The sequence below is a fragment of the Papaver somniferum genome, chromosome 10 (assembly GCF_003573695.1).
Source record: "Papaver somniferum cultivar HN1 chromosome 10, ASM357369v1, whole genome shotgun sequence".
Taxonomy (NCBI): Eukaryota; Viridiplantae; Streptophyta; class Magnoliopsida; order Ranunculales; family Papaveraceae; genus Papaver; species Papaver somniferum.
Window position 1 is genome coordinate 86,362,417 of NC_039367.1, and position 14,733 is coordinate 86,377,149.

Sequence of the window (14,733 nt, forward strand, 5' to 3'; positions counted from 1 at the left end):
CACAACTCTCTACATTGAAACCCAAAACAGTGTTTTGGTTGGTTTTGCTAATGCTGGGTACCTCCCCGACCCACATAAAGGTCGATGCAAACTGGTTGTGGGTTCACCATTGGAAACACAATAATATCTTAGAGATCGACCAAGTAACCTCTTGTGGCTACCTCCACGAACCACTATGAGATCATCACATTACACAAAGCGGCTTGTTAGAGTGTATGGTTAAGGTCTATCATTACACACATTCGATAGACATGTGGATGAGTTTTACCATTGAAGAGCCAGCTTGCATGAACAGATGAAGCAAGGGTACATTGAGGGTGATAATAAGAAGCATATATCACCAAAGTTCCTTTACAATTAACAACAACAGTCTCTTCTAAAAATTTAAGTCAGTCAAGTAAAATTTGATGAGAATGCGACACCTATTTACTGAGTCATTGCCTAAATAAACTTTTGAAAATCATGTCAAAAGTATCGGATTAAGAAAATTATACGAACACCCTTGAATGCAGTCAAGGAGGATGGCGACATCAAGGGGGAGTATCTGATGATATGATGTCGTCATCAGTGAGAGTTTCTGTCGAACTCTTTTGCCCTTTACCGAGTTTATTTTGTCCCAATGGGTTTTGTTACCTAGTAAGGTTTTTAACGAGACAACAACAACATCAGGGTTATGACTCCCCGGTTGACATTATCTTTTTCCCACATGTTTTTTATGTTTAGGAGTTTTTAAGCAACAAGAGAAGTGGTCAACTCTCATGGAGTAACTTTATTATGGCTTAACACAGTTGGAGTTTCATTGTTGAAAAACACAAGGGGGGTGTTAAAATGGCTATTCCCATGGATGTGCGATCCATAACGGAAGTCTGATTTAGATTTTATTTGTTTAAAAGGGTATTTTAGTATTTTCATCCCTAAAAAACACCTCTTAGCAGAAACTATTGGACGGGGATATTACTTCATATCCCCCAATTGCGTGTTCCGTTCTATCCTCCTGCAACATCATTTGAAATAACTCGAAAGTTGTCAATGGCTGACCCTATCGAACATGCATGGGAAGCCGATTGACACAATTTTGTGTCTGATTTGATCTCAATTATGCTATTGTTAGTACTCGATTTGTACTTACTTGATTATTTTATGTATTCGTAGGTGTTTTTGGAGAAATAATCTTTTGCGTAGAAATTGGATCGAAAAGTGGTGTTTGCACCCCCGGGAGAAAGTGCCAAAGGCATTAGAAGATACGTTAAAGGCACCCCTGAAATATGTTGGAAGCATCCAATAGAAGTGTTATTGGAACCCAAAAGGAATGATAAAGGCACCCAAGTTTTGGTTAAGAGCACCCCAAGACAATTGATGTTGGCACCCCTACTCTGGATAAGGGCACCCATCTCCTTCCTCTTTTGAAAGATCAATTTTGGCCGGAAAAGTTGCTACTTCACATGTGAGTTTTCAGTTGAGATTTCTGGAAGAGTTTTGAAAAGAGTTAAATACTTCCTCTGTCTTTTTTTTACCTGACATTTCTTACTGTTCCCTTTAAAATCTTGATTTTGTCAATTATGATAGTTAATAAAAGACATAGGGAGAATACCTATCTTACCATAATAATCAGGAAGTGTGACATGTTGTGGGAGATTAAGAGCTTCTGCAATGGATTGTATGTGAAGATATATGTCTAAGTCCATGCATGAAAGACATTCATGTTTCATAATAATTCTTCTCCAAACCCAACGTATTAATTCAAATGTGAAGATGACATGGTTAATTTTTGTTGGAATTTGTGAAGATGAATGTCTAGTTTAGACATTCACCTTCACAATGTCAAGCCATCCTGGTAAGATTTTGCTTACCTAAATTAATTTCAATATATTAAATAACCATTTTTATCTCTAATAAAATCTAAAAATTACTAAATTTTTTTTTACATTGAATCCATACAAAATCACAAACAACACCATTGGAGATTGGATATTTTCCCTCCCTAAACTAAAGGAAAATTGGAATGAGGATGTCTTGTTTGTGTTGCGACCTAGGAAACACACACAACCACCATTGGACAAGCTCTAAAAAGGGATCAAATCTCTCTATGTTCGGTATTTTTCAAAAATAGGGCACATCAATACTCGAGTTTTAATTTTTGGATGTTACTTGGATAAAAAGGGGAGAACCATCTTTAATTTGACTATACAATCTAGGAAATATCTTTGACAACTCTTGGACGAGAAAAGAAGAGGAAAAAAAGGAAAGAAATCAATCCCCAATGATTATTTCCCGTGAAGAGAAGGAAAGAATACTCGAAGATTTCTTGAGAAATAGGTTAAAATGTGGTGTATAAATAGCTTGCTCGAGTCCCAGAGAAAGATATAGAGCGATTGGGGAAAGTTTGAAGGGAAGCCGAGAAGAAAACAGAGTTCGAGGAAAAGTTATCTAATACTGCAGAAACTCAAGAACATTGTTCTTCCCAAGTCAGTCGCAGAAACTATTGCTTCCGAATTTACTTGCAAAAGACTTTCTGTGACTAAGTTTACTCGTTTCCGACTATTCTTTTGTAACTACGAGTTTGCAATGCTTATTTTTTTCATTGTAAACACTGTTTGAGCTATTAACACATATTTTGAGCAAGTGATTAATATTAGGAGCTAAACCCATTGGATGAGGCGATGGAGGAAGCCATTATTTCAATAGATGTGGCATATTTCTGTTTTAATTAATTTTCGTAATTTCTTTTATGATTATTTTCCTTTGTTAAAAATTGATTCAAGGATTTTTATTAAGAAATTGTGAATTTTGAGCATGCTTAACCTAGAGTTCTATGATTTTTAATTATAGTAGTTATTCTGAAAAAATCTACTTTTACAACATATTAGAATCACTTTAAACATAACGAATTCCATGAACATTAATTGTTCAATGGTGGAATCCCGAGTCTCAGTGCTTTTTATAAGATTGATATCAACTTTCAAGTGAGTTTTCTTTATTTAGTTTAAAATCAAAATCTTTACAAGTATGATAAATTGAATTCTTATCTACCACTTCTACAATCATATCAGCAGCAATCAGTGCATTCCAATAAAATATCTCTCTTACTCATTGTATTAAATATGGATTGTGACATTTTCAAGTTTCCACATTTACTACGCATGTCCATAAAACTAGTATGAAGTATCTCATCAAAAAAATCAATTTTTCTTCTAATATCCATGACAGCTCATACCTCTTTCGATGCTTCTAAATTGAATGTAGCTTGCATCAAACTAACTAACATTACCATATTACTATTCGACTCATCATCCTCATGCATAGTCTAGCAACTTCAAAAGCTTCATGGCTATAATAACCATGTGTAGCATACCTAAAAACCATTGTTGTATAAATAATGACGTTTCTTTCATATATTTCATCCAAACTTTTCTTGCATATTTAATATATTCATACTTGGAATAAAAACCAGAAGAACCCACAAATCTATTCTTATATAAATTATGTTTCAGAGCATCCACATGAATCCCTTGTCCAAATTATAATGAACCTTGAATCACTGCACAACTTTCCAAACCAAATTACATTGTTGAACTATCTATGTTAACTTTATTAGACGAATGTTTTTTAAATCACAATTTAATTTTTAAAACTCCATATATATTAATATGACCAGTTCTGAAATATCCAAATAATGTTGAATTCCAAAGAGATATTAGTTCTATGTTGTTGGGGTTTCTGTTTCCGTTATTAAATAATCCTGGAGAAATTCCGTTTTGATTAAGATAGTTTATCAAATTCTACATAACAAATTAAAATTTTATAACCCAAAGGTTATTTTTTTTGTAATAGACCTGAAGTTATAATGAAAGCTTGAAACCTTTTCTAAGAATTGATATCTTATTCTTCAAAGTAAGAAACGAATTTATTTGATGGAACATAGCGTTATGGGTGTGAATGATTTTCTGGTGGAATAATGAGGAGTTTAGATCATAGTAGTAGTAGTGAAATTGGGTACAAGATTACAGAGAGATTTACCCATGTTGTTCTACTCAAGGATGCCCAGATCATGAAGAAAAAATCTTCATTTTTTGCTTTATTAGTAGTTAAGTGAGTCAAACACCTCAAATTTCAAAACTTAAATGAATAATATAAACTGAGACCAAAAATCTCATGCCCCGGAGAGAATCCAATGGTTGTAAAGGATTATCTTATTGGGTTTCACGAGGATTTTCTATTAAGATAAGCCCTAGATAATCTAGCATTTATCTACTTAATTTTGTGGAAAAAATATCTGAAAAGACGAAAATGAAGGCAATTATTTTTTCAATATATAATATAGTGGTCCCTAAACTACATTCAAACTCCTAAAAGAGACTTTAATTGACAATTACCGGGTTCATAGCATGAGAACCATCAGACCACCTGATGTTTTTTTTGGAAAGAAAATTTAGCTAGGCGCAGATTAAAACTGTGCCTGGCAGCTCCAGATGCCTTTTTTAAACAGACGCTCTACTAGGTGGACACCATCTCAAAAGTCTTTAAATGGTCAACTTTTTTGGAATTGGCGGGTCCTGCATAAATGTTGTAGCGCTCCCTAAGCTAGCAGCTGACTAATCCAAGATATTAACTAATAAAGAGGCACAAAGAATCTAAAACATTTACTTAACATTCAATTAACAAATCTGCTACAAAGCTTAACCCAAAAATAGCCTCGCTCAGAAATACATAAATAAGAATTCCTCTCAAATGATACATATACAATAGTCATTTGGTTTGCAAACATAATAAATATATCAGAAGTTAACAAATTAACGAAGTCAACCCCTCGAAGCTCCCGCTGCGCAACTCTGATCTGTATCTGAAACTGAAAGTGAGAATGGGTGAGTACATCATCTCTAAAAAGGGTGCTCAGTAGGAATAATATTTAATTTTTAAGTAATCATTGGCATGATTTGGAAAAAAATACATGTTTCCCCAAACATTAAAAGACAACCAAACCACTGAAATAAACAATCATGTATATGGGCCAAAACTCCTTCTTTAGTTTTTGCCGTGACATTTATACACCAGATAACATTCTCTGGTGACATTTACATACTGTAATACTAATGGACAGTACCACCTAGATAGTCCGTGGGTGAGTGTGCACACCCATAATATTGATGCCAATTTAACACCGAATAAAGCATAAAAGTACAATAACAAAGGAGCGTATCCTATATACCATAGTTGAAAATTCTCATTTCCCAAAGACAATCATAAAGACAAACAAAGCATTACATTTCCTTTCTATGCTCTGGAAAGATTAAAAGAGATAACATAATTTTCGAAATTTAAAATTAAACAATGCAAGGAATACACAATCAGACAATGTATGAATTTGTTAAACATAAACTTTGATAAAAGAAAGCAACAAGAATCGAAAAAGAGTTAAATATAAATTCCCACCTCTTTTGATAACAAACCACGCATACCTTGAGATCCAAGTTCCACTGGTTCATCCTTTGAATCGATCGTCGTTAATAATGATTAACTGTTAATCACATAAGAACTCTAAGTATCTAACCAAAATGGTTCACACAAGAATGATACAAGTCTAACTAATGGTTCTAAGACCATTTATGTTTCTAACTTTTTCGTTCTCTAACTTTAGAATATCTTAGAGTTACTAATTCAATTAGGTTGGTTCTATAGTCCACTAGCTAAGACTTAAGAATATCTACAACTTTGTAGAAGAAGTCCGAAACTAATTCAGACCACAAAGGTCTAATACATGTTCATTACGGAAACTGGCTATAAACCCAAGTTCACTAAACAAGCCATTAACCTAAGGCCCAATCCATTTGGGTCAGTAACAGTTACTAATGATCAAAGGTCCACTAACAGTCAACGTCAAAGTCAAGGTCAAAGTCAAGGTCCACTTAGTCAAATTGGTCAAGGGTCTAACTCAAGTCAAGTCAGGGAAAAATCAGTGAGTCAACTCAGTCCACAAGACTGATTTAGGTTATATAAACCAAGGCCCTTGCACAGGCCAAACTCTCTGTTGTCATTGTTTCATTTCCAACTCCACTTCCTTAACATTCCAAATCTACTAAACTCAACTTATACATTCATTCTTAAACAACTTTGAATTTCAATTACAAATGCAAACTAAGTTTACCTGCAATTGCAGCTCTAAGCAAGCCTTCATTGAAACCACCAAACTAAAGATATTCATTCTACCACTTACAGTTCATTCATTTACTACCACTAACGCTAGTTCCAACAGTTCAACTCTAATGTAAACAACTTCTTCATCTGCAACAAACACACTGATTAAATCTGCGATAACCATTCCAGCACCACCAAACCCAATTCACTTCTCATTTCAACACCAACAACCTTGTACAACCAAACTGAGTCTCAATCATTAAAATCAACTTCAACTGAAACTCGGTTAACACACTGCCGAACACTCAACTCAAACTATTATGCTCTTGTACATTTACTTACTTCCATCTCCAACCATGTACCTTACCAGACCACCACCACTTAAAATTCTAATTATAATCAGAGCAGTATTCGTGTCCTGCAACAATCATATCCACCATCACCAACACAACACCATAATCTTTATTACCAAATCAATAACAACAACACTACCACCACTTGTATTACCAGTTCTCAATCAAAGAAATATCTCAATTCCAGTTCATTCATAAACGCATGAGACCAATCAGTGAAATTTAGTAGTTTCCAACTCAGGAACCCTAGTCTGTAATTCTCAAACTCACAATTAAAATTAAACAAAACTCAATATAACTGATTCAACATCAATCTAAACAGACCCATCTAAGAATCATCAACTATTATCCAATTTCAAATAAGACTAAATCAAATCAACGAAACCTTAATTACCTTTTCTTCATTGTGAATCGAGAATTTGATTCCAATTCTTCTTCTTAGTAATTGGATCTGTAAATTAGCGTCATAATCCTCCTCTTCTCTTCATTTTAAACAAAACCCTTCCATTAATTTCTTATTCTCAATATTTTCTGCAATTCACATGAACCCTAAATTGAATTTCAATTTGCAGACACCCTAACCTTTCGATCCTTCACTGAAACAACTTCATAACTTCAATTAAACATCTACCCTTTTCATCTTCATTTTCCGCCAATCTACTAAACCTATCAATTCATGAACTCATAATCAATCACAAAACCCTAACTTCTGATTTCTTCAGATATCATCTCTTCTTATTTTCTTTCTCAACCAAAACCAGCAACAACACCAACAATCATATCTTAAAATTTCCCCTAAGTTTGTTTTCGAATTCACAGTCTCTCAAACAAATCACGAAATCGCCAAAGAAGAAAAAGGCGAGAAAAGAAGAATGAGAAATAAGAAAAAAATGAAAGAGAAATCGAGTTTACCTACTCGGTTCGAATGAGGATAAGGCCGACCCGGGTTGTTAAAGACACCCAACTAAAATATAAGGGCTGCCAAGTCGATTACTGTAAAATGGCCATTTTTCCCTTCAACCAAAATTGATGATATCTTCTTCGTCCGATATCCGAATGACACGTTCGAGTAGTCCATTCTGCGTAAATTTTCGACATATATCTAACAATACTAGTTTCGTATCTAGATCGTTGTTAGATTAATTTCTATTAATTAACATTCATGTTAAACTAATCGAGTTATTATCGGCTAAGACGTCTCTTGATTAGTCTAATAGCTTTGACGAGCTTGAGGGTCTTTACAAATGACATGACCAATTAATATTCTTTTCAAACCTAGGATTGGAAATACAAAAAATTCAGTTCACCTTTAGTGTTATAGGTTTTTAAACAGAGTCAAACACCAAACATTATTTTAAATCCGTGCTTAGTGATAAAGCATATATAAATAATGATTTTATAAGGTCTTAAATTGTTTATGCTTCTTTTCTTTTCTCGAAATAAGATGGAGATATATGAGACGAAAATAAAAACGCGCACTACACAAAGAAAAATCGATAAGAAAAAACAAAATTAGTGCGCATAAAGAATATTGAAAATGACAAGGATATTTATTGAGTGAGTATTAAAAAAAATTCGCGAAGACACACTTTCATACATTACTTTCGATTTAATTAAGTTAAAAAATCAAATGTTATTTAAAAACATGATTTATAATTACTTCTAAATACAAAATATCTACTTTGTGTGAAGCAAATATTTTTTCCGCTTTTAACTTTCAAAATTGAATTCTGATTTTTGTATTCAAACACTCGTTCACAAAGTTCCAAACATCTAAGATTTTTTTTTTTTGTTGTTCTAGAAGTCATTCTAAAGATTCATCTCGAAAACTACACCTAATAGGGCTGTTCATGGTCGGTTTTGGTTCGGTTTTCAGCCAAACCAAAACCGAAACCAATACTATCGGTTTCTTAAAATATGAACCAAACCAATCCATTAACCATTGGTTCGGTTTCTTAATGGTTCTAGCCGGTTTCGGTTTATTCCAGCGGTTATCGGTTAACCGGCTGCTATGTCAGTTTCAGGAAACTGACAGTTCAAATCTAAGAAAAAAAAAACATGGTTTAAAGATTTTCAAACCTACCTACAGGCTACATACATTCCCATTCCATACACAATCCAAATTCATGACATTCTTAAACACAATTCAAAAGATAAAGATTAGTAATTCAAAAGATCCACAGTCTCCATAACATCTAAACAACATCGACACTTTCCAGCTATGCATCCACAAAATCAACTGATAGCTTCAGACTTTCCAGGGTTGCTGACTGCATGTATATGAAAATGGCAAGCAACTGGTAGTTAGAATCTAATTCACGTATATTTCCACTAATCATGATGGCAAGCAATACATGAAAATGCTAACAGTGAAAAGACGTGACATGTAAACACACCATCAGGAGGACAATGTATCTTTCTTTGCTAACTGAACAGGTAATAACTTAACAGGTTTAAGAGGCACTAAATTAGCACATTAAGACTTTAAATTAAATCCAAAGAAAACATGCTTCCAATTGGTGAGATGAATTACCTTGGTACTCCTTAGTCCTCAACATCATCATCTGTTATGTTTACGAACATGGATTTAGAGAGAGAGTCCAAAAATTCTGCAATGAACAAATGCACGATCAGTAGTATACAGTGAGTTGAAAGAGAAAAAATTGAAGATTGTTTAGGATTTTCTGAAATTCAATTAGGGAAGAAATTAATGATGATGCTGAGATGATTGTTAAATTTAATCAAAGTAAAAGAGAAACTGAATTCAATTGTTTGGCTAGAACTAATTCAGAAGTAGAAGATTTATCTCTCAATAGCATACAACAGAGTTACAGTTCTTGCAACTTAAATCCCCCAGCCCAATTTTGACTGTTTAGATCCAGCCTCTAAATCTCAGGAGCATGATAGACATTTCAAAATGGTGAAATCCAGTCCACTTGCAAAATCCAGAGAGTTACAGCAAGCACTGGAATTGTTGCTTTACCTCCAAAAGATAAGTATCACAAACTCTAAACTAATGATTTGAAATGATAAAGCTTGATATTTGACCTTACAACTCACAAAATAAAGCGAATGATCTATAATTCCTATATGTGACTTATGAGCTAATTATATGAAGTTTTATGAGTCACCCATAAGCTGATATACATGAACTAGATAATCTGAACATTTTGTGGTATGTCATCAATAAGCTAAACTGCTATACTACAAACAAATTAACAAATGAAATAATACCTGAACTAACTTCCTCTTCTGGTCCCAAGCAAGAAGTATCAAGATCAATCGGCGTCTTCAACCAATTTTGAGCATAAATCAATGCCTCAACTGTTGTGGGAAGTAAAGAACTTCGATATGGATCGAGAATACGCCTCCCAGTGCTAAAGGCAGATTCAGATGCCACTGAAGAGATGGGTATAGCCAATATATCTCTTGCGATTAGTGCCAAAGTAGGATACCTAGTCGAGTTCGTCTTCCACCAACCTAAGATATCAAAAGAAACTTTCTCTTTCCGCGGTTCTCGTTTCTCTCTCAAATAAGTCTCCAGCTCATTTTTTCCTTCATCATCAAAACTTTCCTCTTCTTCTCTTGCTCTCTCTGCCATAAGGGCGGCTGCAGCACAATCTCCTTCATCATCTGGTTCAGCGCCAACAGTATTACCACCACTACTATCTGTTACAACTGTTGAGTTTCCAGCACTCATTTGGACATCCCAGTATTCTTCAAAAAGTGCCTTAAAGTCCCTCATTACAAGATCCATTAGTTCTGTTCTCAAATAACCACCACCAATTCCTAACTGGCCAAGAAGAAACTTCAATCCTAATTCTTTATCTTGTGGATTCAATAATACAACAATAAACATAAGATTGTTCATCTTTTCATAACGTCCCCAATACTCGTTATATTTACTTTGCATTTTAAGACCCATGCTAGAAAGAAATATATCTTTGTGATTTGCCCATGTGTTTAAAGTTCGATGAATAACACTCACATGAAACAAGAATTCGTGTGCAGTAACATGAGTAGAAGCAGAGAACTTGACAGTAAAATCAAAAAATACCTTCAAAAACTTCGCGAAGGCTCTAGCATACGACCAATCTGATGGGTATGGCGCGTGCAAAGGAGGTGCTGATGGGGCCTTATCATAACTTGTTCTCTTGCGTTTCTTTCCTCTCTTTGCAGTAGCAATAACTTCTTCATCAGAACTTAAGTCAGCATCTTGGTTTTCATCCACATCCCAGTCAGGTTGGTTATCAACGGTGGAAGTACTAGAAGTAGAAGAAACTAAAGGAATTTGACTTTCAACAAAACAGAACTTCTTCTTGAATGCCTTGTCCTCATACTCTAACCTCTCAAAAGCTGGCTGATACTTCTCAGCTGAGTCTAACATAGTAAATGTCGAATTCCAACGGGTGTCTACATCTAGGACCAAACCCTTCTTGCATTCAATCTTCTCGTAAGTGACACAATCCATAAATTTTTTCAATCTTGCAGGAGAACTCATACAATACTTCACTACTGCCCTTATTCTCTTAATTGAGATGTCATACTCCTTCATTCCATGCTTTACAACAAGGGCAAGGACGTGAGCAGCGCATCTCACTTGTAAGAAACCCTTCACTAAATCTGAATTCTTTCTGAGTACTTGGTTTTGCAGATATGTTATAGCTACATCGTTGGCAAAAACGTTATCTAAAGTTATAGTAAACACATTTTCGATCTCCCAATCTAACAAGCATGTTCCTATCATCCTACCAATAGTCTCACCGCTATGACCTACAATTTGGATGAAACTAATGATCTTCTTGTGCAACTTCCAGCTAGCATCTATCCAATGTGCTGTAATAACCATATATCCCAACTTCTGAAGTGAGCTCCATGTGTCAGTGGTGAGGCAAACTCTGACTTTATTAACCTTGAAATAATTCTTCAATCTCACTTTCTCGTACTCAAACAGTTCCATAAAATCTCTCCGTACAGTGATACGAGATGGTATCTTGAATCTACTCTCAAGTACCTTGCAAAATTCTCGGAAACCTTCCCCCTCAACTATTCTAAAAGGCTGCTCATCCACTATGATGAATATAATCAATGCTTTTCTACACGAATCCTGACAAAAAGTTACAACAACTAACTTTTCATCTTCTCCCAGCCTAGCAGGTTCAAAAGAAAGAGTCGACTGACCAGAATCCTTAGGAATAAGATTCAGACACTTTCTTAAATGGTTATTCAAGGAGCCGGTCCCATGTGTAGAAGAGTCAGCTTTCATTCTCTGTTTACATTTCTTGCAAGTTACCATTATCGAAGGAGGAGGGTCCAGATCAACGTGATCCCAAACCCATGAAGTTTTCTTCCGCTTCTTAGAAGCTGGTGCAGTGACAGTGATGGTACCAGCATCGGAAACATTGGCAGCTGGTGCAGATGGAGCTTCACCAGCAGTTGGTACTTTTGCAACTGAACTAACTTCAGTAGAGGCGTTAGAAGATCTTGGAGGAGGATGTAGTAGTGGCAACAATGCATTTGAGTTAACGGAAGCCTGAATATAAACAAGGCAGAAATTCAAATCAGATAACATGTAAAAAAAAGCATATCAAAGTGCATTCAAAGAAGATGATACACTTTATATGCAAAAAAACATATACAGATACTAATTATTTTCGAGTTGGATGGATGATAGATGATACACTTTATATGCACAAAGAAGTATTCTGTAATTAAGGAGAAGATAAGTTCACTGGATGTCCTCTCAGCTAGAGCTAAAAGAACGAATTGACACAGTGGTACCAATCACTTGAACGAATTAGTAAAAGAAGACTGCAAATTTTAGAATCCTATTTTTCTAATTCTTGAGGAAAAATATCTTACTGGTGTTGATCCTGATTCCTCCATAGTTGAATCAAAGAAATCAACTTAATCCTGCAAAAAAACAAAACAAGCAAAATCAAATCATTTTAGTAAACCCTAGATTAAATATAAATCATGTAAATCAAGTAACCCAAGTTACATAAATATGATACCTCTTAAAAGAAATTAGATGTTCACTTGTTTATTTTGACTGAAGAATGAAGATGATACCTTCTACTAGTAAACCCTAGCTAACACTGACAGGCTACAATTACAAACTCATATGAACATATTTCGCCTGAAAAGAAGGAGGAGGAGAAGGAGAAGAAGAAGAAGAATGAGGGGATGATTAGATTCTACTAGAGTTTAGAGATCACGATTCATGATTTGATTTTTGATTTCTCCTAACTTTAGTTTCTGTTCTATGAACTGAAGAGTGAAGAAGGAGGCGAAGATGTGAAGTGAAAATTAGGTCGACGAAATCAATGTATACTTGGGTTATAACTTAAGAAATATGAAGGGTGTGGATTGAATCTATCTGATATTAATCAACGGTCTATATTTATCGGTTTTCCAATGGTTTTTGGTTCGGTTTTCATGCCAAACCAAAACCAAACCAATACTGTCGGTTTTTCAAAATTTTTTACCAAACCAATCCAAATCTAAATGGTTTGGTTCGGTTTCTTGCTTATTGGTCTGGTTCGGTCGGTTTCCAACGGTTAACCGACACCATGTTCAGCCCTAACACCTAACCTCTTCCTCAAGCAGAAAAATAACTTCTAAAGTGTCTTCGAAAATTCCAAACAGCTACAAAGACCCATAAAAAAATTAACCAGGTTTCTTACAACATATTTTAGGGCGCCTTTGAATAATTCCAGGTGCGCCCCAAGCAAAATAGACACCTCTGTTTTTATCACAAATTGGAAAAATTTGATCACCAAGAACCTCAGAAATTGCGCGAAAAGGAAACTCATTTAAGGCCTATATTTAGAAACCCATTTCTGAATCGAACTTCAAAGCCCTAAAATTTTCAATATATACTGATTCATACTACTACCTTTTCAGAGTAATCTATTTTCTGTGTCTACTACGATTTCTATCTCTCTTTTCCGTCTCGCTCTCTAAGGGTCCTGTCTGTGATTAATTATCAAGGTTTAGTTCAATATTTGATTAATCGAAGATGAAGATGAAGAGACCCAGAGAAGGAGATTGTCTTGCTTACATAAAGGCTGTTCAGAAAACACCCAAATACAACGAATTCCTTCAAGTAATGAAAGAATTCAAGTCCTTGCCGACTTACGACACCACCAATTTGGAGTTCGTAGCAACAAGGATCAAAAAAATCTTCAGAGATCATTCAAACCTTATTCTGGGGTTTAACATATTATTCTTGCCAATTGCAGAAGAAGAAGATGGTGCGGACCAGAATCGGGTATTATTGAAATCTACAAAAAGGTTTCTTCAAGCAGCAGAATCCAAAAAGGCGTTGCCTTTACATGAAGAAGATGATTATTATCTTAAAGACTACAAATTCTTTGAGGAAATCAGCAAGGAGAAGTCTAGAAATCCTGATGAGTACAAGAAATATGTGAAGTGTCTTTATCTTTACAGTATAGAAAGAATTTCAAGAGCTGAATTGCAAAAAATCGTCAGAGATTTGCTGAAATATGGTACCCCTTTTTTTCCGAGTACTAAAGTGCATCAAGAGCCCCAAAAGGATGAAAGGGAGACAGATTGTGAGGCTCCAGCATCAAAAAGGAGGAAACTTGAGGAACCCATGATTGACCGTCTCTTAAATTGTAAAATTGATAATCCAAGTTATCAGCTTTCGACGGAGACAACTTTAGCTAGCGGAAGGACGGAACTTGGTGTTGCAGTGTTGAATGATACTTTGGTGTCCGTAGAGAGTACTCCAGCAGGTGATGCATACCATTTCGAGAAAAATGTTTATGAAAAGAACCTGTTTAAATGCGAAGATGACAGATGCGAACGCGATAGGCAATTTGAGCTGGTAAAGGGTACTGTTGAGCGTGTCGAGGATTTGTTACAGAAGATTGCGGATAACACAATCAACCAGGAAAGTATACGTCTCGAGGATCACTTTAAAGTGCTACATCTAGGATGCATTAAACGCTTGTACAATGAATCCTGGCAGGATGTGATAGATGCATTACGGAAGGATGCAAAATCTGTATTGCCTGGGATTTTAACTCAATTGCAGAAAAAACTAAAGGAGGCAACGAGTCGTCTCTCAGTAACTTGCAGAAAGAAAATGAAGGCAGTTTATTTGAAGAACTTCAGAAAATCTCTGCATTATAGCAACTCCAGTGGCGAGCAGCAGGACACAACGAGTTCGAGTTCTGAAGACGACGCACGCGCCTACTTCTTGTCCAAATCTTTTAGCTGA

The 14,733-nt window shown here is 35.2% G+C and overlaps 1 protein-coding gene and 2 long non-coding RNA genes across 3 annotated transcripts; 1 reads left to right on the forward strand and 2 right to left on the reverse strand.

Moving 5' to 3' along the window:
• Nucleotides 1-4,632: 4,632 nt before the first annotated feature.
• LOC113319169 lies at nucleotides 4,633-7,370 on the reverse strand. The gene is made up of 3 exons (XR_003345178.1): nucleotides 6,143-7,370; nucleotides 5,431-5,515; nucleotides 4,633-4,846 (listed from the first exon to the last, which is right to left on the reverse strand). It is a non-coding gene; the product is annotated as an uncharacterized LOC113319169 (long non-coding RNA).
• A 1,292-nt stretch (nucleotides 7,371-8,662) lies between these two features.
• LOC113316944 lies at nucleotides 8,663-9,735 on the reverse strand. The gene is made up of 3 exons (XR_003343114.1): nucleotides 9,720-9,735; nucleotides 9,019-9,094; nucleotides 8,663-8,755 (listed from the first exon to the last, which is right to left on the reverse strand). It is a non-coding gene; the product is annotated as an uncharacterized LOC113316944 (long non-coding RNA).
• Nucleotides 9,736-13,506: 3,771 nt separating this feature from the next.
• On the forward strand, nucleotides 13,507-14,733 carry LOC113315864 (paired amphipathic helix protein Sin3-like 3). Its single transcript, XM_026564111.1, has one exon. The coding sequence runs from the start codon at nucleotides 13,507-13,509 to the stop codon at nucleotides 14,731-14,733; it is 1,227 nt and encodes a 408-aa protein (XP_026419896.1).